This window comes from Ciconia boyciana, chromosome 2, assembly GCF_034638445.1.
Source record: "Ciconia boyciana chromosome 2, ASM3463844v1, whole genome shotgun sequence".
NCBI lineage: Eukaryota > Metazoa > Chordata > Aves > Ciconiiformes > Ciconiidae > Ciconia > Ciconia boyciana.
Window position 1 is genome coordinate 53,060,572 of NC_132935.1, and position 22,030 is coordinate 53,082,601.

General features: G+C 35.9%; 1 protein-coding gene across 1 annotated transcript in view; it reads left to right on the plus strand.

The window, feature by feature from the left end:
* ROCK1 (Rho associated coiled-coil containing protein kinase 1) overlaps positions 1–22,030 on the plus strand; it is a 93,294-nt gene that overhangs the window by 62,744 nt on the left and 8,520 nt on the right. Inside the window, exons 21-30 of the mRNA XM_072852661.1 lie at positions 314–498; positions 1,159–1,228; positions 2,656–2,750; positions 4,633–4,798; positions 6,434–6,527; positions 8,056–8,144; positions 8,481–8,669; positions 9,189–9,354; positions 16,220–16,290; positions 20,719–20,807. Coding sequence (XP_072708762.1) covers positions 314–498; positions 1,159–1,228; positions 2,656–2,750; positions 4,633–4,798; positions 6,434–6,527; positions 8,056–8,144; positions 8,481–8,669; positions 9,189–9,354; positions 16,220–16,290; positions 20,719–20,807 — 1,214 coding nt within the window. The remainder of the gene's footprint in view (positions 1–313; positions 499–1,158; positions 1,229–2,655; positions 2,751–4,632; positions 4,799–6,433; positions 6,528–8,055; positions 8,145–8,480; positions 8,670–9,188; positions 9,355–16,219; positions 16,291–20,718; positions 20,808–22,030) is intronic.

Below are 22,030 nucleotides of genomic sequence, written 5' to 3' on the forward strand. Positions count from 1 at the left end.
CAGACAATTTGGGTTTCTTCCATTGTTGCCTTTAAGGTAAGATAAAACACATTTGGGACTTTGAAATAAGCTAAGTATGGGGAAGCTTTATCATCGTGGGGCATCGTATCATTATGTTCTGTAAGGGTAGCAGCTTTCCATAAGATTATTGCACTGAAGTGTTTGGTGATTTAGGAATATTTTTACATATTGTATAATGTGTAGCATCTAGGCAATGGTGTTTGACATAAAATAATCCATATATGAAACACTTTCAACCACATGCAATTGGTTATTCAGCAAACCCTCCTAAATTGAAATATTTCTCATTTAGGTAAAGAATCTAACACTTCAGCTAGAACAAGAGACAAATAAGCGAATAATGGCACAGAATGAGTTAAAGGCGCAAGCTTTTGAAGCAGATAACTTGAAGGGTTCTGAGAAGCAGCTGAAACAGGAAATCAATACATTGTTGGAAGCAAAGAGATTACTGGAATTTGAATTGGCTCAACTTGCTAAGTAAGTAAAAATCTGAAGTAAAATGGAAAAAGTTGCTTAATTATACATGTACTGTTTTGCCTGTTTCTATTAGTGAAAAAAGTTCGCTGGTGTATTTTTTCCTAAACTAAAAGAATATTTTTAGCTGCATGTTATGATTTCTGTATGTAGCCTTCAGTGTTGGAATATTTTTATGAGCTATGATGCAGAACAATTCTTGGCTCATCATTCTATGTCAAGGCATATATGTATGCCACTTTTATTTGAGTGACTTCTTTATGGATTGACTGTGATACTACTTATTATCATATGCGACTTTTAGTTTTACTACATGGGAGTCAATAGCTTTTTTCCCCCTTTACCCGATTCTTTTTCTTAACATTTCTTAAGCTGACTGAAGACATTTTTCATTCATTAGGCTTCTATATCTTCCTTCAGCTGACTTAATATTTCTCCATTTAGAATACTACTTGTCTTCTAAATTACGTACTGAAACGATCATCAGGGTAGAATAAGGAATGTAATTAAATCAGAATTTTAGGATACAGCAAACTGTTGGTCTTTGTGAAATAATAGGTGTGCAGATGTAAGATCTTCGTAGGATGCTGTTCTGGTTAGAAATAGTCTGTCATTTGTTAGTAGCTGACTTTTTACATGTTTTCCTTTTTTATTCCTTCAAAGACAGTACAGAGGAAATGAAGGTCAAATGCGTGAGCTTCAGGATCAGCTTGAAGCTGAGCAGTATTTTTCGGTAAGACTTGCAAAGAATTGTGAGTGCTACATTTTGAGGTGAAATCATTGAACAGTGAATAGTTTTACATACTAAAAGTTTTTAAATGTAAATAACAGCCTGTCATAAATCAGCAGTTCACAAAATCCTGTTTGAAATACAAACAATGAACAAAAAAAATTAGAGAACATTAGATAGTCTGTCCAATATGTTGCTTTGTAGTTGTTTGTCAAATCTTATATATTACATTGAGTAACTCTTATCTGAATTATTCATCAGAGTAGTTCCTATCTTGAGGTTGGAAAAGAGATATTTTGCGGACGTAAATACAAACTTTGTAGAGAGTTCAAAATCTCCATACTTACTGGAATATATTCCATGCTATTGATCTACCACAAGTATATTTAAGAATCATAGATCCAGTAGCATTCTGCACGTATTCCTCATCCTTCTAAAAAGATACCTTCTCTGTACCCAAGTACCTGAAGAGCCTTATTTGGTACTCCAGGTAGCCAAAATGTGTATTTCATAGATTTAGTTTGATCTGTTTCATTTCTGTGAAAAGAAACAATAGCATGAGATGTTCTGTAACACCTGAACTTCAAATACATTTGTGAATATGGACAGTTTCATTTCACTTCGGGAAGTACTTTAAATTCATTTCTTCCTTGGAGGGGCAATAAAAATTTTTGTGCTTACTAAACTGCATATGATTGTAATTTCATTATGCGTTACAGATTTTTGTGCATTTCTCCATAACATGCTGCTAATAAGAAGATCCAGAGTATTGTGGCTTTGTTCTCAGTTTTCTCTTTTTTAACTAGCATGTAGTTTAAATAAGACATTAATAATTCAGTCTGAATATTTAGCATAAGTACTTTACTGTAGACAATCAAATTTTAACTTTCAGAATTACTGGTGGAGTTAATAACAATATAGTAATTAAGAACAGAAGTCATTCACGTAAATCAGACCTCTGTTGAATCAGTTATTAAGACAAAGTCAGTCTGTACACAAAAAACTTACAGTCTAAGAGAAAAGATACACGGATACAAACAGAATACAGGTGGAAGCATAGGACAGTATTAGGCTTGTTTGACTAACATTTTGAGACAGCGATGCTACAAGAGGACACAGTTTTGTCCTGTTGTCTCCAAGAGACCTGTTCAGCTGTCTCCTAGTGCCTTCCTTCCCTTTTGTTAGCAGGTGTGTTTGTATAACTATGTAGGAAAACAGACTAGAAAATTGAAAACTAACCTGGTCACATCAGTTCCCTACACAAGGGAAACTGGAAAGGAGCATCTCAGGCAGGAAGGAGGAAATTCTATTAAAGACAGTACTGGCATGTGTTGGGGGTTGACAGATTCAAACCAACCAGTACCAAAACAATGAAGAATTTCACTATGGAATTTGAATAATGAGTCTTTTTTTTATGCTTTCTTTTACAGACACTTTACAAAACTCAGGTTAAGGAACTGAAAGAGGAAATTGATGAAAAGAATAAAGAAACTCAAAGAAAAATGCAGGAATTGCAAAATGAAAAGTATGCCCATTGTGTTTCTCAAATAGACATAACTTTTTCCATATAGTATGGTCTCACTCATGAAGATTTTGAATCAGATTTAAAATGTTTAATTCCTTCAGAAAAAGACAGGTCTCAAAAGTGTTCCATAACACCTTATAAGATGGCAAAGACATAGGATGTTACCTATGCTGACTCACAAAGCCAAATATTCATATTTGGTTATTCATATTTGCTTTGGACTGCTCTTTGTAATGTCTGGAAGAAGAATGATGACTTCTGAGAATTTAGGAAGATGCAAAATTTTGAAAAAACATTACAATTTGTGGTATTTTATTTGATTGTATTATCCTGATAATTACTTGGTATATTTCTATAGCCAATAAAATAACTTGAGAAAAAGATAATGAATATACTATGAATTCTAAGTTTAGTATACTTATGATTACAGCAAAACCAGTTAATCCAACAACCATTAATTGTGATGTACTACTTTCTAAGTTAGCAAATAAGGAAAGGAGTTTTTTAAGCTTGCTTTTCCAATTTATTAATTTATTTAATATATATTTTTTCTGAAGGAGGAGACTGTAGCCTTATGCATGAAGCAGAATTTCTGTCTTCTAATGTCTGGGTCTCTTGTTCTATTTGAGCATCAGCATTGCAAAACAATCTGAAGTGAGGAGGTTATGTACAGTGTTCATGATGCATTTCGGTGGGCTACGAAAGGGAGAAAGAAAAGATGTTGGGTTAATAAATATGATGTAGGAGGAAAATACCTGTCTATGCAAAGTTGTTCAGGAGTAGTATCCAACTTGAAAAAACGAGGGGGAGGGAAGGAAGGAGAGACTTCCTTTAGTCCTCTTGTCGCTTTTTTGGTGGGGGTTCCCCCCCCCCCTTCTTACTTATTTTTATAGACTCCTTTTATTCTGTTCCCTCACTGTTCTCCACAATCTTCTGTTCATCATAAACATTTTTCACCTGTATACAACTATGGGAATTGTGGCAAACTCCGAGTATACTTCAACAGTTACCTTTTTACAGTAGAGGCCTGTATCTACTACAGATGTATCAGATCAGTGGACTCCATAGCAATACGTATTTCATTGCATAAATCTCTTTTTATTTTGCAGTTCTGGAAGGGCATCTGTCATGAGCCCATACTGCAGTAATGTATTGCCACTTCTATCTCGGCATGCTGTGGGCTGTGGCACATGTTGCTGGGTACATCTGACTTGCGGGTGCTAGACTGGCCACCATGCTTTATGTGGGTTTCTTTGCAGGCAACTATATAGGAGCTCCGCCTGTACTCCAAGCAAGAGCAAGAAAGTTTGGCTTGTACGCTGAACTGATTAGAAGTTGTGTGTACATTAATGAGATACTGCACCTGAGTTACTGCCTCCTGCCTCTCAAGCTGTAGATAGAATTTGCAAGCCTTTCTGCAAAAGATTGCATAGGGATAGAACCACTGTATGTTTTCAGAAACTTTATGCCATTTTCCGTATTGTTCAAACAGTCTGGAGCACACATCTTCATGAGCAGTAATCTTATGTGAAAAGGTAGCTAATACTGACAGGGTTAAGTATCTTTTGACCACACTGTACATGCAATTTAATTTTATTTTTTAATCTTCAAAGGCAGGAAAATTTGACACGTGGTTCCTAAGGGTTGGTGTTTCATGGATATGAAATTGAAATTTTAACTGAATTGTAGTAAGCTTGCTGCTGTAGCTTGTGTGGACCATCAAAAGATACAAGTGTACAGAGTGTGGTTTTGTACATCTTCTTTTTCTTAAGAAACGAAGATAATGACAATTAGCTGAATGGTATAATTTGGGTTTGTTAGTCTTCCTGAAAACGTGGAATGTTTTGCATATGAGAACAAAATCTTAATGTCCTTTTTACAGAGAAACGCTCACTACCCAGTTGGATTTAGCTGAAACCAAAGCTGAGTCAGAACGGTTGGCACGAGCACTCCTTGAAGAACAGTATTTTGAACTGAGTCAGGAAAGCAAAAAAGCAGCATCAAGACACAGGCAAGAAATGACCGATAAGGACAGCATCATAAGAAGGGTAAATTATTCCACTCTAATTAATACCTATATATATCCTCCAGCTGGAAATAGAAATTTATCATTTTATCTTAATTTATAAAGTCTTCTTGTGGTCATAAGTGATAATTATTTAAGTATCTGAGTTTTGGACTCAGTTGGAACCTTAAACATTTAAATGACATCATGTGAACTCCCAAAGAAACATTGACTCGATCAATCTGAGGTGAAGCCAGGTTGAAAAGCCAGCAAATGTCTATAATTCAGTTACTAAGCCTTTTGTAATTACTTCTTGTCATTGCCAAATGTATTTTTAAAATCCTGTAAATTTGTGCACCTGTGTACTAGAGACTCTTATTGCAAAATTACTTAGTCTTTAAAAAAAAAAAACGTTGGAAGTCTTGAGTTTCTTCCCACTGGTAAACTTATTTAAAAACAAAACCCAAACTGTAGTTTTTGAAGAGAACTTTATAGCGTTACTCTTGAGTATTAGCATCAGGTTGATAAATGTCTTAACTGAGGAGTTTCAAATAGCAAGCCATATATAGCATAGTTATTTTATCATTATTGTTTTTTCCCATTTAGCATCAGCTATGCAGATTTGCTTAAGAATCCTGGAGGTGTAAAACTTCAGTAAAACTCTAGGCGTAACTTAACTTGGATCAATTGCTCAAAGCTTTTCATTAGCGCTACCATGGATATTGCATTTCTATGTAAAGATAGTGGAAGTAGTGTTTGTTAAATGTGTTTTCTTTTATAAGCTTGAAATCTCCAGAATGCCACCATTTCTTAAGAAGCATTTAGAAGACTGTCTCTCTGTGGCATCAAAGGAATACCTTCTTGCCAATATGTTTGTTGGTTTCAAATATTCTGATAATTTTGGCAGACAGCTCAATATACAACCATTTCTTTAGGCTTCAAACAAAACCTTTTTTCAGGAATGCAATTATGTCTGGTTTTAATATGTATTTGTTAAGTGGTTAGCAAAGTGACCCTGACTGTGTCTTCTGTCAGCTAACATACTCAGTGTAATGGTTTTCCTTTCCTTTCCTTTTTTTTTTCCGCAAACCTATGTACATATTTACCTATGGATGCTTTGACTTAGACCAAATTTTGTTTTATTTTTATGCTGATTTAAAGCAGATGCCCTGAATGTACTCTAGCCTTGAATGCTGAATTGTATCATCTATCAGCTGCTTTTCTCTCTGGATTCAGAGGATCAGGCCTCTAGGTACTACTACTTCTTCTCTCTGGATTCAGAGGATCAGGCCTCTACTTCTTCCAGAGTACCACAAATTAATTGAAAATTGCCACATTAAATAACTGATAGTCTAATTTTGCTTAAGTTGAGGTTTTAATTATATACTACCGTGTTGTCAGTTCTACAAAGATCACTTAAAAAAAAAAAAAAAAAAGAATTCTTTCTGGGGCAGGTGTATTTTGAGCCTTCTGGTAAATCAAGACAACTTAGAAGAAAAGTACGATTTTTAAAAAATTCAGGTTTGAAAGGTAAGCAGATTTTTTTATATATAATCTGAAGAAGGCATTCCAAGTAAATGGCTGTTATACATTTAAGGGTACTTAAAATAATAGTATTACAAATATTTTAGAATTTAAGGCAAGTTCTTTATTTTAAAATGTGTTTGTTTTCATTTAGCTGGAAGAAACTAATAACACATTAACCAAAGATGTTGATTTAATAACAAAGGAAAATTCAGAGATCAGTGAAAAAATTAAGAAACAGGAGGAAGGTATGTCATGTTTGGAGTTGTAAATCATCTGTTATGAAGTGGAATTGAATTTGAAGCATATGTGGCAAAATGGAAATGGGAGAAGATATTGCTGTTAATTTAGGAAGTTATTTATTTATTTAGGAAGAAATATTTATTTATTTAGGAAGATATTTATTTATTTAGGAAGATATCCCTATTATTTAGGCTTGATGAAAAATAATATAAGTCATTGTTTTCATCTTGAAAATGTATATTCCATGTAAATGGCCACTCTTTCTACAGTATAGCTTACATTTCCAAACCTCAGCTGTAGGAGGTAGGAAAAAGTGAGTTTCTGCTCACAGTCCCTCCTCACTTTTAAAAACAAGTTAGCACTAAGTTCCTGCAGGCATAGTCAGGAATGCCTGTCCAGTACAGCTCATCCATATATTGTCTGTCTAACCCCCTTCTGCCAGCCATGCCCTTGTGTGCATGTAAGTTATTAAGGAAAAGTATTTTACTAATTCCATATTGCACACAATGTATTTATTAAAGCTTTTGTTTCTATCTCCGGTATTTACAGTAAAGCAGTATCAGTATTTCAACTTCCTTAAGATCTCACTTAGATCCAGAATCTAAGTTGCAATCTCACACATATCAGTGGATTGGCATTGTATTTACATGCATTCTGACTATATGGGAAGTTACTTTATTATTCAGTTTACTCCCATGGTTTTGCATTTGAGCAAGCATTATAAAATCAGAATGCATGCTTTAATATCTGTTGACTATGAAAGTAAAGGCCTTATCTGTTGTGTTGCCAGTGTTGTCGCAAACATTATGTAGGCAGGAAGGCATACAAAAATATTTTCCCTTAGTTCTGCATTTCCGTAATAGCAGGGATTGGGTGAGCAAGCAGTTTTCAGTATTTTTTAGTTTATGGAGTTTGTTACTTTTAAGTACTTGAAAATTGTTCTTTAACTGTTTGTAGTTTTGGTGGAGAAATCCTTATCAGTGAAATGCATACTTCTAGAAACTTTGGGAACAACTCAGCAGACTGAAGGTGTGATAGAAAGATTGGTAGAATTGAGTAACTGGTGTGTGGGAAGGGTGGGGGGAACATAAGTCATTCCTTTTTTAAAGAAAGCCTTTTTCCCCATGTTCTCTTTATGCCTGATTTGAGAATCTGTACTGAATGTGAGTCCAGTCATATCGGTCTTATTCTGTGTGGGTACTGACTTAATTTTTGGTACTGCAGAGACGCTTTTGGTAGTGCAAACACGAAGGAAATGGGGCAACAACCTTAGTCATCACCAGGAAACAAAAATACATATGTTGGCTTTAGTATTTCATCTTGGTGCCTTTCTGAGATATCCTTCTGGTATTTTCTACCATTACAGTAGCATTAAACCGGTAACCTTTATCGTTGCAAACTATTTTGCACTTTAAGTGACACAACAGGAAAATGGCGGGGGGTGGGGGGGGAAGATGCAATTATAGAAGTGATTAAGCTTAGAAATATTTACCTTCTCCTAAAACATCTCAAAGTTGAATATTATTTTAACAGAATACAAAATGAAAAAAGAGGAGGAAATCAATAATATTAGAATGCATTATGAGAAGAGCATTAACACTGAAAGAACTCTGAAGACGCAGGTATAACTTTTTATGCAATATAATAACAACATACTTTGCATATCAGTTATATTTTCAGTTTATTGGTTTTTGTGCAACTAACTTTTAGCTCCTTTGAGATTAAGTTTATATTAACCATGATGTATAATATGCATTGTTGATATTTACAGATGAAAGAGTAAGTTTTGGTGCTGTGTACTTTTCAGCATTACTTCTGTCGTGAATAAGGGCCGTTTATGTTGGTGAAGATTTTTTTTTGATTGAATCCTGTATCTAGAGGAACTTAGAAGTTTTGTATGAAACATGCTTGCATGTATCATTTTTCTTACTGGTTTTCCTTTTTCTCTTTCTGAACAGGCTGTCAACAAACTGGCTGAGATAATGAATCGGAAAGATTTTAAAATAGACAGAAAGAAAGCTAACATGCAAGATTTGAGGAAGAAAGAGAAGGAAAACCGAAAGCTTCAATTAGAGCTTAATCAAGAAAAAGAGAAATTCAATCAGATGGTAGTGAAATACCAAAAGGAACTCAATGAAATGCAAGCGGTAAACAGTTTTTTTTGTCACACTGTGGAATTCCCTCCGCAGGAAAAATGTGTAGCTTCTAGTCTACTTGAAAAAATAACAAGTCCTGTTTTAGATGTTCTAGGCTAGAGAATTTTAGTGAGGCAGAGAGCGTGACAAGTGTGCAGCTGTGCTTGTTCTCATTCATTTCCCCTTTCTAAATTCTTAACTGTGGAAGTTACTGATATATTATGAAGACGAAAAACGTGAATACTGTGTAGCATACTATTTATGCAGTTTATTTCACTGGTAGGTGGTCTCCGTTTCAAAACAAATGGTAATTTAATAGATTAATCAGACTGTTTTGTACTGGAATGCATTGCTGAATCTTTGATATTTAACTTTTTTCCAAGGTTGAACGAACACTTCTACTATAATAATTTATGCTAATGCCATCAAAAGTATCTAGAGATATTAAAAAAATAATGAGTTTTGTTTTCAGAATATTTTGCTGCCATATTTTTGGTATCACAGTAACTATGCATGTGTATATAAACACAGCAACTAGCAGAAGAATCTACGTACAGGAATGAGCTCCAGATGCAGCTGGATAGTAAAGAGAGTGACATAGAACAACTACGAAGGAAAATTTTGGACCTCCAGCAAGGAATGGATTCTACCAGTGTTGCTAGTCTCCAGCCAGATGAAACAGATGGAAATCTTTCAGGTAAGAGAAAAGCATATTTGAACTACTTGATTTTGTGCATATACACAGTTTTGGAAGGTATTGTTTTAAACAAGTTACTACCTTTTAAAATCTCCTGGCTGTCTCTTTCTATATCACATCTCCACTTCCTTTTTTTTTTGTTGTTTTTATTTCATAGCTTAGCTGCTTATATTTAAGTCTTAATTTCTTCTCACATCACTTTTCCCACTGTATGGCTTGGCATTAGCATAATTTTTATCCACTTTCGTGGAAAGAGTATCTTTACATCTGCTGCTGTTTGAATATAGTGAATACAATGTGCAGTGTCCAGTGAATAGAATACAGGGCCAGCAATTCCACAACATCATGATTGTATTTTATATCTTGGACACAAAATTGCCTTGATCTTGTCTGTTCTTAGTCATGTAGCACCTTTGTGACAAGTGGCAATAATTGCCAATGTAAAAAATAATTGTAGGAATTTCCATAATGCATTTATGGTTGTATGGTATTCTGATTTAGCAGATTAAAATAAGAACAAATAATACAGTGTAGTTAGCTATTTCCATGTAGTGTCAGTTCCAGACACTATATTTTGAGACCCACTGTTACCCTGGTTAGTGATTTCCCCCCTCCCCCTCTCCAATGTTTGAAGAGTGTAGTCAGTTAGTACTTTCATGTGATCCACTTCTGTATCTCTAGATAAAGGAAAAAAACGTTTAGTGGTAATAAGCTGTGCTTAACAATTCCCATATGTTGGCACTAGGTTTATTTTTTTCTATAGTTAAGTAATTTTTATAATTCATCATGAAATTCTTAATAAATGCTTGTCTTACGTGCTTATCTTACAGATTTACAGTCTGATTTTTATTGTAGAAAAATATATTAAAACATGAAAATAGAATACTGTTTTGGGTATTTTAAGACCTCAGTGGATGAGTAATCAGATAAAAGTAAACAGAATAATTTTAGGTGTCTCTTTTCCTGTTAATGCACTTCATGCTGCTCAGATTGCCACATTCTAGAGTTTTTCCAGAGGTCTTAGAGTGATTGAAATTTCAGGTAGGTTACGAGACTTAGTGTATGTTTTTATGTAGTTACTCCTTTCTGTGTCTATTTTTGTGTCCTGTCTTCCCCTAGTATATTTTTAGATTTTCATTTTTAGTTAATATTTAAATGAATTCTGTTCTAGAATAATTTTCATTCAGATAACAATACAGTCTTTTCTTCACAATTTCCATTCTATCCAAGAAGCCTTTTGCACTCTGAAGTTTGATCTGTAAAACCCTCAGACAATTGCTGTCTTGTAAAGTAAATGTCTGTTTTATTTTCGAAAACATCTTCTGGGCCAAACTTCCATTGAAACTCAGTATTGGGAATTCTTAGAGCTATTAGATAGGTGAAGGGACATTTTTTTTCTTAGCTGTCACCTGCTAGGAACTCCCTCTGGTATTTCTGAACTGTCAGTACTTCTCAAGAGTTTTTCTCTTAGATACTAATTCTCAGTGTATTCTGTTTAACTGGGGTAAAAAAGAAATCAGAGGGGTTTTACTTACTAAAGTGAGGTTTTTTCTCCACTCAAATTACTATTTGGAATCAAGCCTTATGTTTGATAGTGTCTCCTAAATGAAGAACACCATAGTTCGTAATTTTTTTATTGAAAATTTTTGAACTCCTGTAAATTGAGAGCTTAAATTTTTCTACAAGAAAACAGACTAAATTTATTCTACATAAAAGGGTAGTTTTGAACTTCCTTGCTTTCCTTCTCAGCCATTTTCAGCATAATGGCTCTTGTGTATTACACTGAAAACACCCAATGCCTCCATCTGGGCATAGGCACCTTCCCTGTTTTCTTCTTAAGGGCAATAGTATGTCGATATGACCCTGTTGTCTCTTAGATCTTGGAGAGACTGTCGGAGTAAGCTCGTTCTTCTTCTGCCTCATTAAGGTACATTATTTCCAGTTTTACCTCTGGAGATGTGTGTAGTTAGGCTTCTGGCTGTATGACCTGTCACTTCAATTTTGGGGCAGAAATTTTGGTATGTGCAAGATCTTTTCAAGTCAGCTGTAACTTTTCCATTGTTAATTAGAACATCACAATTACTGGAAGTTCTTGTGGTCTTCCTCTTTGTCTTCTACACTCATGGCCACTCTAACTATTTCTTTTTTACTAGCCTTTCACTTCTCTTGTCTTCTTTTTTGCCCTTTTTTTCTATGCATGCCTCTGATTTTTACTGCAGTTGTGCTGCTGGTGTTACTGTGTCATACAGGTAGGACCTCTAATACATATTATTAGGACTTCTCTAGATTTAGATCATGTCCCTACATGCTGCCTTTTTTTTTTTTTGACTGAGGCTCCGAGTTGATCAGGATCTGAATAAGAAGCAATTTAGGTAATTAAAAGAGATTAAGTGACATTAGTATAGTCAGATTTCACACATTTGTCAAAGAGCCAAGTAGAGGGCAGAGGAGGAGTGCACTAGCATTATAAAGGAGGAAAAAAAAGCCAGTCTTCAAAGTAGAAATACCCCATGCCACAGAAAAAGGAAATTATCCAGTGCATAGTTATTTTTCTGCAAACCAAGTAATTAGTCTTCAAAACAGAAGGTGGCATACCACAGCAGTTCACTTGCTACAATTTAGCTGTATGAAGTTGTTTGTCTTCAACTGTGTGCTAAGTTGCCATCGATTCTATAGCCCAAACATAGACATTCCTCAGAGCGCCTTGAATAGCATCTTGTTGAAGTGTTGGATCTGATGAGTAGTCAATAGGATTCTCTAGCTGGTGCATCTGTTCTCAGTGGTCTCAGTTCTGGTGATGGGCAGTCTCTGGTTTAATTGAGAAAAAACTTGGTATGAAGCAGTGTGATAGTAATGTTGGCAGAATTCCAGAGAGACCCTTGGCTCTCAGGCATTTTCCGCTGTCCGCCTGCTTGGCAGAGAGGTTCAGGCTATGGGGTAGTGTCTTGTCTAATCAGGGAGCTTAGGATACCAGCCACCAAAGAAGCTACAAGAGTAGAATTCATAATTTACAAGAAGAGCATCTTGTAAAATTTTGGGGTCAGAAGCCTTTGCACTCTTTGAATAAACTCAAAGTAATACTAAAATGAATTCCTAATACTCAGAAAAATTTAAGGAAAAATTTTCTGTATTTGGAGGTAGGTACAAAGAAATTACATGGTAACACACCTTACAGCTGCGTCTTACTTGGAGGTGATTTCTGTCTGTTGTTGAGCTAAACACCCCCTCAAGTTCTGGTAGCCCCCAGGGCAACTTATGCTGCTCCCAAGGTAGGGATTGGCTCGTTTAGACAATCCAGGCTATTCTCAGGCTTTTGCTTCACCAGATGGGAAAGATCATGACTTGAAGGAAGGTTTTTCTTGTATTCAGTTCTAGGCATTTTTTGTAACTCTCAGTTCTGATTACTGATTCAGATAGCAGCTCATGTCTCAGCTGATGTCTCCAATGTTAATAGAGTCCTTGCTGAAACAGCTGAAATATTTGCTTTTTAATGATGCCTTTGGAATGCCTCTTCCTCCTGGCTGGACTTAGGAAGTCTTAATACTTACACGATTGTAAAGAGAATTCTTCTTTGTCAAGACAAAACATAATCAGGAACTTAAGGGGTTTTTTCCTAATTGTTATAGGGCACTTAACCTGTTGTGAATTAATTCTTTTCATCTGATGGGCAAGATAATTTAAGCAATTGAGCTGTCCTGCAGGTTTAACTGCAGCACATAGTATTTTACAGCTTATGTTATAAATCATGTTTTACACAAAGCTAGGATGGAATAATAAATGTGGACCATTTAAGCCAACAGTTTTTTTGGAATATGGGACACAGATAGGACTTTCTGAAATACCTGCAAGTAGCCGTCACTTGAATAAACCTCAAAGCAAGATCCAGCCAGCAATCCTTGGTGAGATCCACATAAAATTATAGAAAGACAGTTTGAGGAAGGAAAGAATCAAATGGGAAGGGTGGACTGGAAAGAATTAGCAAGGTAGTATCTCCAGATTTTTGGTTACTATGGAATGAGGAGTAGGAATTCTTGAACATTGGAAAGAGATGCTCTACTGCTCATGAAGGCACCTGTATTACTTAGCTCCAAAACAACAAAAAGTCTCATAAATCAGTACAGTCGTGGGTGTTTTGTGTGGTTTTATTGAAGACTTACTGTTAGAACTCACATTTATCATAGTGAATCACAACGAATCCAGGAATATGAATACTAACCATGAAGATGTTTAGAATGCAAATACACATTTTTATATATATTCAGAGATAATTATAGGATCTGTAGCCTTCATGGAATTTTTTCTTCATATTCTATTCAGGTCCAGCTAGCCATCAGATATTTTTGAGGACTATCTTGGATTTTCTGGATTGTAAATACGAAGTATCAATTCTGGGATTCTTTCCAAAATACAGGGAAGTTGTCAGGCAATAGTTTTGAGCCTATTTTTAAAGACAGGAATGGAAGATTCTTTTTCATAGTCTAGGTAGCCCATATTTTCTTAATTACTTAATCAGAACACTCATAAATATTATTCTTCTGGATCAAATATTTGTGAAATGGCCAGATGAGCATTTGCAGTTGTGCTAGCTAACTCTGTCAAGGGAAATTAAAATGCACTATAAATATTACTTGAGACAAACCTTTGTGGCAAGGTTGGAATGAAAGGGCTCATCTACCCTTTCAAGAGTACATTTGGTTCTGGACGAGTGTTAGGTTTGTTGAAAAGGAGTACATTCAGAAACTGTTATTTTCAACTGCAAGATGTTATTCACTGCTCAGAAATCATCTCTCATGCAAATAGAATTTGCTCACTAAAATAGATTTGTAGTAGACAGAAAAGAATGTCAACTGATTCATTTGTAATAACTCATCCACTTTCTTCTTCCTCTGAAATTTCTTTTGGAACGTGCTGAAATAGAAGTGAACTTAGAAAAACTCTCCTCACACTGTCCCTATAAGCAGCATAGTACCTGATGCATCTTTTAAAATTGATCACTATTGGATCTTCCCAGATTTTCATTTGCTACAATTTCCACAGATGTGCACTTATTCCTTTCAAATCACAGTCATCCATACTATATTTCTTTTGAATCGCAGTCGTCCATACTATGTTCTTTATTAGCAGTTAATCACTTTATTTTGCAATGGAGGACTTGAGTTTTAGGGTATTTCTAAAACTTCTAAAAAGGGAAGAATCTTCTCTTGATGTAAAAATTAATCAAAGTATTCAAAATAGGGTAAGCATTATCTGTGATCCCTGCAGACATGAAGGAAATAGGTTTCCTTTTCCAAAGTTACTGAATATCAAGAATTGGGGAAGGGTCTGGGGGGGCAACCCCCACCCCCTGCAATTCTTATGCAGATATGAGAGGCAGGGAAATACCCAGTTCCTTCATTTTTCTGGAAGGTTTCTTACTGGAATGAGTTCTGCTAACATGCCTTTCTTCCAATTAGAATTTCAATAGTTCAGTCATCCCCCAGTATTTTGAAGTTATTCTGTGTGGAGAAATGATAGGAAATGATTCTATATTTTTAAGTGTAGTCCACTTCTAAATATTGTATGCTGTAAGGCTAATGTGGGAAGGGTTTTTTAATGCTTAATTTTAATGCCTTGTAGGCTGTCAATCTCACTGTAATTTTATATAACAAAGTGTATGGACAATATCTTTTATATATTTGGATGTATTTTCAGAGCTTGCTGGGCTACACCTCAGAGAGAGTTATCCCTGAAAGATAAAAGGGACCAGTAGCTCCTTCTTACATAAATATTTGTGTAGAATATTTCAACAAATTTTAATGTTTTTGAAGTTCTCAGTGCTGCCAGTTAAGTTTATTGTAAAGAATGCATTCATTAGCTATCGGCTATATTTCTATACTCTGGCGCTTTTTTTACAAATCACATTTTAATGATCGTTTAAGAAAAATTTACAAAATTTTTCTCAATTGTGAAATAAATTTATAATTATGGAGTGAAATTTTCATTACTTCATTCTCACATTTACAGAATTGTGAGAGTTTTTACCATGTCATTTCAGATTAATGGAATCATGATAGCTTCTCACTGCTATTACCTGGCTTCATAATTTAAAAAACAGCTATCAAAACCCAGTATCAGTTAGCTGGGGGGCGGGGTTAAATCTATGATTCTCATTAGGCAGAATGCTAATTTTCTTGTGATGCTTTTTTGTATCATTGTTAAATTATTGCAGTAATTTTGTGGTAGGAAAATACGTTATTGCAGTACTCTTTGGAAAATTGTCCACTGAAAATTTGAATAAAGCAGTTGTCTCTTATTCTTTATATCTAGTTGATTCTTCCTGCATTCCTTATTTATTTATCTCCTATGCTTATCTTCTGTGAGTAATGGGACACCTGTGGAGCTTTGCTTGCTCGTGTGCGCTCTCCTTTTTTTGTTTCCCTTGGAAAATGATCTGGTTTGTTTTACTTGCTGCATCTTCCTGCTGAGTATTTTCATATAGCCCCTCTGAATATTAAATTATGTTTATATTTAAAATCTCTTAATCATCCTCCGTTTAAGCTGTAACACATTTTCAAAGCAAAGTCTTTCCTGCCTGGCTCTTTGCAAACTATTTACATACACTGTTAGATGTTGGCATCAAGGAAAACAGCTTCACTTTATTTTGCAGTAACTGTATCATCAAGTGTTAGCTTGTGATGAAGCATGAAGTAAATGCTTATATCTTCATTTTATTTAGCTGTGCTTTTTATTCTGCTTTGTGGAATAGGTAATTGCCTATTACTGCATGTAGTACATCTTCCTTTCTAGTAATAGTTTGCTTTTGTGCTATTCTGCTTTATTATTATAAATACATAAAATTATTTTATATGCATTTTTTTTAAACCAGAATCAAGACTTGAAGGTTGGCTTTCAATACCAAACAAAGGAAATATAAAACGGCATGGCTGGAAGAAACAGGTACAAATGGATTTTTTTTTTTTCCTTAACTCTCTTGGAAAGTTTTTTAGGCATATGGTGAATTGGTTTTACAGCTCACATTTAAGAAACAAGAAAACCAGGGTAATTTAGTGTGTATACATTACTTTATTGAAGAGAAAAAAATCCAATAAGAAAATTCAAGTTTAGTATGAAATCTGTAATAATAACACTGTGCAAATTTAGGACAGGTGGGTGAGGAAATCCTTTACAGTAGGTATCTTGGAACCACTAAAATTCCCATTTCTCCCTTGAGTAAGCTTCTTTGTAATTCTGTTACTGAAAAATAAGCTCTTTGTGCAACTTGACAGCAGAGAGTGGGGAATACCACACATGTTCTGAAGGCCATGGAAGAGTGTATCGCGCTATAACTTGCCACACATGATTTCCAAGGACATTTCCATCTCCCTTACTTTTAAAACAGTCAGTGTGTCTTTAAAATAACTAGTTTACTCTTAGAAACTGGACCTCTGTGCTGGAATTCCCACTCTAAACAAAGCAGTATTGTTTTGCCTTTGCAGAGGTTATGATCTGGTTCTTTGAAACTTCTAATGTTCAAATTGAGATGCATAGAAGCTTAGAACCAGTTTCTGATTATGTTTTCTGGCTTTCCAGTTCCCCTCTTTGAACATCCTTTAGTATAACAAATTGCAAAAGTGAACATGGTCACTAGAATTTTGTAAATTTTGCAAGCAATTTGTATGAAATAGTTTCCCTGCATCTTTCGTATATTCAAAGACCAGTTACGGGAAATTATTCAGTTTATTCATGACACTTTCAACATAACTTTCTGATTCCTGCCGAAAGATCCCTCTGAGATGCTCCTGTTTACATTCACATTCTACAAGTGTTAGAAGTGGTTCCTACAAAGGAGAAGGATTTAATTCCTGTCAAAGCAGCACTGAAGTGTTTGTATGGGGCCTTTAGCTGCTTAACTCCTTCTTTGAAGTACTCTGTTTTTCACTTGGCTAACATGACCTTCTTTATACAATCAAAGTGTTTTGAGTTCCAGACCTGCCTATTTTTACATCAATATCAGACCTTCTTGGTGATGTGTCTGTAAGTTAAAACCACTAATTATTCTAGCTTGCAGAGAGCGAGTGTTAAGCTGTGCCCTATTTCAGATAATGGCTGCTTAGGGTATTCTCCCAGACCCTCAGATGAGAGGCAATATGAACAAGTGCCATGTTGAAAATGCTTACCACAGTTTGGAACCTGAGGTTTTCTACAGATCCTCAAATGCTTTTCAGGTGGTTTCTGGTCTCTTTGCATTTCACTTTGTCTCCCTGTTAGCAGAACTGCAGGAAGTCTACAGGGCAAGGTCAAGAATGTTCTTGGTGCCATACTTGAGTCAAACGCCGATAGTGTTTGAATGTTCTTCAGGTGTGTCATGAAACACACCTATTTGTAAACCTATTCCACAACTTGTTCTGTTTGATAGCTAAGGCCTCTTGACTCCTGTTGTTCCAGAATTGATTCTCCAGGTTGCTGTCAGACTTTTGGCAGTGTCCATGAAGGGAAGTGACTGTGCCTAGGCACAAGTCGTAGCTTTATTCTGCTCTGGATTATCTAAAATACTGCATGATTTTCCTGTCAGAATACCTCCAGCAGCCTTTTCTGGTTGTCTTCTAGAAATTGAGCTTATTCTTGCATCCTTGGATGATTAAAATTTTAAACTTCTGATAATGCAGCTTTTCCAGTGAAAGACTGTATCTGAGCTTCTTTAGGCATGCCCAGTATAGGCATACTTAGTTCCCTCAAGATATTTTAGGCAGTTACTCCATTCATACTTTCCTAGTTTGAATAATAGTTCTTGCACTTTGAAGGAATTTGAGCTACAGATGTCATAAAATGAGTCATGCTGATAAGATTCCTTTAACTAGCTGAGGTTCAAACCAGTGTGACACAGTAGTGAGGGGCCATGTTGACTTCCATGTGTATTCTGTTGGCTGAACTGTCCTGCATCTGAAACAAGCTGACTTGTAGTCAGCCTCCTCAAGTGCTTCTGTTCCAAATTCTCCTGTGCTTTCAGTTTTGGGGTTGGTGGGAGGTATGCAACCTCAAATATAGGCATGCCCAGATTAACTTAAATTAAAGGGAAAGCAAAATTGCATTAGCAGTGCAATTGGATTGACGCCTGAGTTGTTATAACTTGAGCTGCTGCATTTCTGACTCAAATGTCAGTAGCACTGATGTTTTTGCCCCATGTCCTCCGAGTCATTTAGCTTAAGTTAGAAAGGGGTGAGTGTGGAAAACTCATCTGAGAAGAAACAGTTGAGGTATACCTCAAGCTAACATTAAAATGGATTAGCCATATTTTTATCTGGAACTTCATTTCATCCCAAGAGGAGATGATAAAAATTTCCTTCAAAAACCACTGTAGAATGGAACTACTGTCAGAAGGTTGTTTTTGTATGTTCACAACAGGATATTGAAGCTGTTGTACGTAACTTTTGTGAGGTCAAATTGTTCTTTCACCAAGACTTGTATATAGTGTGATAACTGAATTCCATTGCAGTCAGAATTTGCATTTGTTATAGTAGTCATCCTAAGGCCTTACTCTTGTCTGTGAAAGGCAGAGGTGCATACTTCAAAGACAAAGAAGGCATTAGCTTTCTGTTGAAGTAGATCAAAGGAATTCAAGCACAGACTCTTTCTTCAGTGGGGAAAATCGCAGGAGGCTCACACCATTACAGTTTAGTACCTATTCAAGTTGATCAGGCTTTCTATTAAAGAATCCTGACTGAGGGGCTGAAAGCCCTTTTAGTCAGGGGGAAAAACACCCTTCGTGGCTTTTTTAGATGCATTTCAGTATGCAGCTTGCACAACACATTTTTAAAACACTATAACAAAACTTGTTAAGGTAACTTTCATATTCAGGTTTTGAGGTCAGACTTCAAGTCCTGTGTAGTTAGGAAGTTCACCCTTCTCTTGTAGGAGGAGTAAAAACCATTTACTTAAATTGTCAGTATCTGCATTGTGTAGAAACCCATTCAATTATCTAGCTGCAATTAGAATTAAAGATGAATTGTTTGTGTATTCACACTCTCTTGCTTTTCTGTCCTTTCTCCTGCTTCTGGGTCGTATTATACCTGAATCTGGAGCTCAATATAGACAGAGCAGTCAGTCTACCTCTTTTTAATCCTCTTTAGTACCTCATACCTTTTAATACGTTGTTTTTAAAACATTTGAAACTGCAGGGGAGGGAACTGCCACAGCTGTCACTGAGCTTATGCTTATGGACAGTTTTAGCAAAGGCGTTGGACTGGCAGCTCCCAGTGAAGAGCAACAGGCAGTGAATTCTGCAGGCTTGAACTAATCTAAGTGCTTAGGTTAGAGGTGTTTGATCTTAACTGGCCTGTAGGTTACAAAACTTTTTTTCTGAGCAGCTTGCTTTGTTTTTCCTGTCATATGAACAAATGTTTATAAGTCTGTGTGATTGTGAGCAGCCCTGGAAGGGTGTCTGTGTAGTTTAGGTTGAGGACAACATCACTGGGCTCTTTGCGGTGGGGAGCGGACACTGCAGGCATACTCAGCATTTGAGAATTCTCTTGGAAATGGGGCCTGCAGTCCACTCCTGCTCTAAAACTCAGTGCCGTCCCAGTAGCTCTTTCTTATTCCACAGAATCCCATGCATTCTGGAGTACTCCAGTTTTTCAGTGGCATGGGATAGGTATAATATATTAATATGCAGATTTTGAGCAAGAACTTTTAAAACACTTGGGGGGAAAAGGCTAATCAACATATTACCAGATGTTTCTGTTCTTTAACATCTTTACCACTCTGGAAAAAACTGTGTGGTTTGACCTTTAAAATGACATGTAGCAAAAGAACGTCTATTTCTTTTCTCCTCCTCTGCAAACTTACTGTCGCAGTGTATTCCTAGATTTGGAATGTACACCAGACCTCTGTTTCTGCTGTTTCATTTTGGCTTTTTATTTTACCAGTCCATTAAATTGAAAGTGTAGGAAATAGTTAGCTGGAGCTGTGAGAATCTCTTTTAGCCCACCACTAGTTTGGTGCGAAGTACCAGTGAGTCCTGCAGGTCTCTAGAACAAGAGAAGTTTACAACTGTATCAATAAGTGATAGATTCTGCACTCCAGGATTTTCTCAGTGATACAGTAATTTTCACAGTAACATGCCAGTAGCAACTGAAATTTGCGCGTTTGTGTACAGATAGACTTCCAAAGTCATCACAGGCATTTTAGGGTGCTCCAGTGACAATACACAGTCACTGCAGCCTGTAGCATTGCACAGCTGTCAGTAGTATAGCTGCCTGCATGATGATTTAAATATCTCCTGATATTAGTTTAAAAACCTTATTTCACTCAGGCTTTTTATGTGCATATGGGATAAATGTTGCTTTTAAAAATGCAATTTTAACTTGGTTTTACCCTTTCTTTCCCCAGTATGTTGTGGTGAGCAGTAAAAAGATACTGTTCTACAATGATGAAAAGGACAAGGACCAGTCTAATCCATCCATGGTACTAGATATAGAGTAAGTAAAGAAGTTACTGTTAATTTTGGATACAAATTGGCAAAAGAGCATTGTGTGTGAGATAACTGATAACAAATCTAGAAGCTTGGAATCAAAATTCCATAAATAACTTCTAATTTCCCATACTAGTTGGAAGATGTCTGTTTATCTGTATTTCAGGGTGGTGTTAACAGAAGATACTACTTCTTCTTTGACCTAAAGTTAGAGCTAAAAGTTAGAGAGAAAGTTAAATACACAATAGTGTGGCGCTGTCTGTAGTCACTAGTCTGAATTTACAGAAATGAAGAACCTTGTCTCGTTATGACACAGAAGGGTCAGAGACAGTGAAACCTACATATTATGCTATCTCTTTTTATGATTCAGCATAATGACTGGCTTTTCCAGTTGCTTCAACAGCTGCTTTCTAAAGCAGGGCATGATAGTTGTGGGATAGATAGGGAACTGGCTGTCTGATTTTAGGTCTCATCCTCTTGCTTCATACCTTTTTCTTGCTGTCTCAGAAAGGATCAGTGTTAATCAAGCCCAAAGCATTTGTACCTTTCCCAGATGGTTTCTGTTTAGAGTGACAAAATAAATTAATTGTGATCCCTTTACGTTGGTTATACATGAAGAAAATTGTGTCAAATATCACTGAAGCCCATTGCTGATACATGACTGAATGTGATGTTTGAAGAGCTGATCAACATTATGGGGCCTTATAGAGTAGTAATTGAAAAAAGGTTTTAAAATTCATGAATAAGTCTATCAGTGACTAACAAATACAGTGGTCTGGAAGGAATCTCAGACTCAGGAAGTGCTTAAGCTGCCAATTGCTCGTAACCAGGAAAAGAGTTATTTTATCTTTGAGTTGTTTCTTACTCTCTTCTCATAAACATCTGTTACGGCAACTGTTGAAAACAGGATGTTGGGATAGATGGACTTACAGTCTTGACCCAGTATAAGATGATGTTTGTTCCCATTTTAATAACTTTTCAACAGCTGGTGCTCTAGATTGCCTTTTGTGATGTTCTGGCATTGATTGTTGATCAACTGATAACATGATTGAGTAAAAAAATTAGTGAGTAGTACTATACTTCATACGGTTACTTCCATCCAGGGTTATCAATAAGCTTTTCTAGCAATAATCAGTTAGATTTCCCAGTGTTCTGAGGAAGCATTTGAAAGCCTTTTTCATGGGTAAATTTGCCATGATGGATCTTGAACCCATTGTAAGATAACCCTTT